This window comes from Xenopus laevis, chromosome 3S (genome assembly GCF_017654675.1).
Source record: "Xenopus laevis strain J_2021 chromosome 3S, Xenopus_laevis_v10.1, whole genome shotgun sequence".
Taxonomy (NCBI): Eukaryota; Metazoa; Chordata; class Amphibia; order Anura; family Pipidae; genus Xenopus; species Xenopus laevis.
This window is the reverse complement of record NC_054376.1, coordinates 74,624,849-74,628,495: the sequence shown is the minus strand read 5'-3', so window position 1 is coordinate 74,628,495 and position 3,647 is coordinate 74,624,849. Positions and strand designations below refer to the sequence as shown.

Genomic DNA, 3,647 nt, shown 5'->3' with positions numbered 1-3,647 from the left:
CAGCGGCAGTAATGAAACTTCAATTTGAATCATCAGGAAACCATGACGTTGGCTGCGGAAGAGGGATATCAGTTTGGACTTCCATTCCATCTTGGATTCAATGGAATAGGCCCTTGTAGAATGGATCATTGCTAAGGCAATTGTGTAATAATGGCAGACTTGTGACTGCTTCCAAACAAAGAGATGTCAAAGGATAAGATAAGGATACAGACTCCAAAGCACATAATTCTGCAGCAAGTGCCAAATTGTATCAAAATAAGTGAGGCTCCAATCCCTTGAGCAGACGGGCATTAAGCTGGTAATATCAGAAAGAACTGGCAAATACTGCAAGCCTTACACCTTTAGAAGAGTCTGCATAGTGGAGCCATTCAATCAAGTGACTTGTAGATGGGTGTAAATACAACAGATCTTGTATATTGAAATCAGCCTTGTGCAGGAAATCCTCGGACATGGGTGCCATGCATGCTGATTGGATTCTTCTCTGTCACAATGTGACCTTCCAGCCTACTGTACAATGAACCAAGGAATACCACTACATCAAGTGCCCTTCTCTCATCCACCACACTCTTAAACAGATCAGTTTATAAATATACAGATTGTAGATACTTTTTATATATTTTGTATGGGACTCTTTCAATGGAAAAAGCTCTTTTGTATATTTTACATTAGTACTAGTTTTATTTGTTATAAGTTTGAAAAATATTTTTTTATTACATTGCACATACTTTACTTGAATTGTGTGATCTACAGAAAAAAAGGATTCCCGTCATAAATCTCACTTAAATGGTTAAATAGACTAGGAAAAGCCAAACATGGTCAATGCAAAGTTAAGAACTGATGGAATGTACAGTTTTCATTTTGGGACATATCTGCAGGAATCGTAGTTACAAATTGAGAACAGTATGTGATGGTTCCGTGAGCATGTATAGGACAAACAACCCCTTATTGCTCTACAGAGGCCTGAAACCCTCATCCCATCAATTTGGACAGAAATATGCATAGTTCAGGCCAGCCAAGGATGCTAAAAAGCCATTTGCAGACTTTTAGGGACAATAAAGTTTTCTTTATTCAAAGCAGACATTGGAAAATTAGAACATCAGCGATCTGTAGATATTTTGCACATTGTAGTTAATAATGCTGACCATATGTCACTTGGCAGTAAGTTCTCCTACGCCGTCCATATCTCTCTGGCATTTTCTACACTGTGCCACACAATTATTCTGGGGGGGGGGGGGCATTTATTAAACAGGAGCTTTTAGATGAAAAGAATGGGCAGTAGAATTTCACCTGATTTTCAAATATTTATTCCTGACATAATGAGGAGTTTCAGGCCAAATTGGCTGCATTTATCAGATGGACTGTTGGAAGGATATTTTTCTATTTTGTGTATCCTTTAGTCAGTCCCTAACTCTTTGAGCCTGTGCCACAGAGCCTTTATATCAGTGACCAATCCCACCCTCTTCTTTCAACATGTGCCCCATTAATACTGTATGTGTAGTTTTATGATCCAATGCTTTTTTTTTTTTACCATTTTACAATATCTTTATCTATATATATCCATTGGGTTATGTTGGTTGGTGTTGCCCCGTCCCTGAGATATGTAGCACGGGCTCTCTTTCATTGTGCCTTACAATCCCAAATATCTGTAAAGGGAACCTTCACCCCAAACGTTCCATTCATTGTGGCCTTTTAATAAGTGTTCCTATTGTCCAATTTGCAAAAAAATTATTTTTATGAAAAGACTATGATGGCAAAGGTCCATACACTGGAATATATTTATTAATGTACTTTGCAAAGACTAAAAAAGATGGGATGAAAAATTAAAAAATGAATTTCTAACAGTGTGGTGCATTTGTGCTCCTCTGGCTTACTTTGCATTTTTTGTGCTTGTGTTTTTTTTTTTTAATCATCCAGGACTGCTATGAAAAGGCTTGCAAAACCAGGAAAAAAATTTTTTTTAAAAAAAACGTGTTCCCATGGTTTGAAATCAGACATTTTGATAACCCACAAAGATTTTAGAGCTGGGCTTCAAAAAAAATGATTGTGTTGGCCTAGACCAGCTGATCAGTAGAAAGTTTTCTGACAATTAGAAGTGCCAGTTTTTATTTCAGTGTTTGCTTCAGTATATGCAGACATTTTATTTGCTACCTGAGCCTAATCTGTTCAATACAAAGTCCAGTTTCATGAGCTGCCAAATAAAGTCCACAGCATTCCAAACACTACCCTCAGTCTCGCTGAATTTGGACTGTAGAACATGATGTGAGTATCTGGTATAGCTTTAAGTATAGTTCAGGGTTTCCTTTGCCCAGAAGCATCCAATGCTTATGCCCAGAGACAGATCCACAAAACAGTGATTAAGTTGTTCATGTCACTTTATCTCACCTGTTGTGGGGAAAGTGGCCATTGTGAGATGTGCCCATTTCAAATGCAAACATATATACTGTATATATAGATTTGTACCAGTGTAAATAAGATGACTTTTACAGCAGACATGGAGAGAATTATAAACCAGTGACATGATATGTGTGTTATACCACCTACATATTAACTCCTTTAGGTCAAAATGCTTTGGAACCTCAATGTCAAGACCTTTAACCCTACAATATGTAATCTAAATGCCACCTTTGTGGGGAGAAACATTCGTAAAGGGATACTGTTTGTTTTTTTTTCAAATGCACCAGCAGAATTCTGCACTGAAATCCATTTCTCAAAAAAGCAAACAGATTTTTTTTATATTTAATTTTGAAATCTGACATGGTGCTACACATATTGTCAGTTTCCTCACTGCTCCCAGTCATGTGACTTGTGCTTTGATAAATTTTAGTCACTCTTTACTGCTGTACTGCAAGTTGGAGTCATATCACCCCCTCCCTCCCCCCCCGACCACTGTGCAAATACGCAGTGTAAATCGGTTTCAAGCTTAGGCAATAGCACACTAGGTTAGCGTATTAACACGGCTGTCTGCTTTTTTAAAAGGTCGCCAAAAAAACGCATGTGTGTTCATGCCCTAAGAACAGCACTCAATAGTAAAATCCAGGTCCCACTGCAACACATTAAGTTATCGTGAGAAGGAGAAACAAAAGCCTGCCAGAAAGCAGTTCCATTCTAAAGTGCTGGCTCTTTCTGAAAGCACATGACCAGGCAAAATGACCTGAGATGTCTGCCTACAACCAATATTACAACTAAAACAAAATACACTTGCTGGTTCAGGAATTACATTTTATATTGTAGAGTGAATTATTTGCAGTGTAATTTCGAAATAAAAAGTACATCATAAAATTCATGACAGAATCCCTTTAAAAACAAGAATCTGAATTCTGTCCCACAAGAGGAGCTAAAACATTGTTGACAGGGAGCTGGCACTTAAGTAGCCGTAGAATATTCCAGCAACAGACATGTAGTTCTTAAGGACACCCCATCTGTAGTAGTTTAGTAACCTTTTAAACTAAACTATCAGTCAGCTAAAGTAGAAATACTGGATTTTCTGGATTCGGGGAACATTTATAGCTTTCACATGTTAGTTTAGGATTAGACTTCACCGTTTTTCAACCTGTGCATTGGAAACACACTGCATCCAGCCAGCCGCTGACCTAGGTCTGAGTCAAGCCCTTTTCTGGTTAATAACACATAGCTGAAATTGTATCAGG

At 37.9% G+C, this 3,647-nt stretch overlaps 1 protein-coding gene across 7 annotated transcripts in view; it reads left to right on the top strand.

Moving 5' to 3' along the window:
- celsr1.S (cadherin EGF LAG seven-pass G-type receptor 1 S homeolog) overlaps positions 1-1,839 on the top strand; it is a 96,469-nt gene extending 94,630 nt beyond the window's left edge. For 4 of the 7 annotated variants that reach the window (XM_041588505.1, XM_041588506.1, XM_041588504.1 and 1 more), the window contains exon 34: positions 1-1,839. This exon is cut by the window's left edge and continues 819 nt beyond it. Coding sequence is in view for 3 of the 7 variants with exons in the window: in XM_018255794.2 (XP_018111283.1) it covers positions 4-28 (25 nt within the window). In the remaining 4 variants the exon portion in view is untranslated. The other 3 variants (XM_018255794.2, XM_018255793.2, XM_018255795.2) reach the window with 2 other exon arrangements.
- The last annotated feature ends 1,808 nt before the right edge of the window (positions 1,840-3,647 follow it).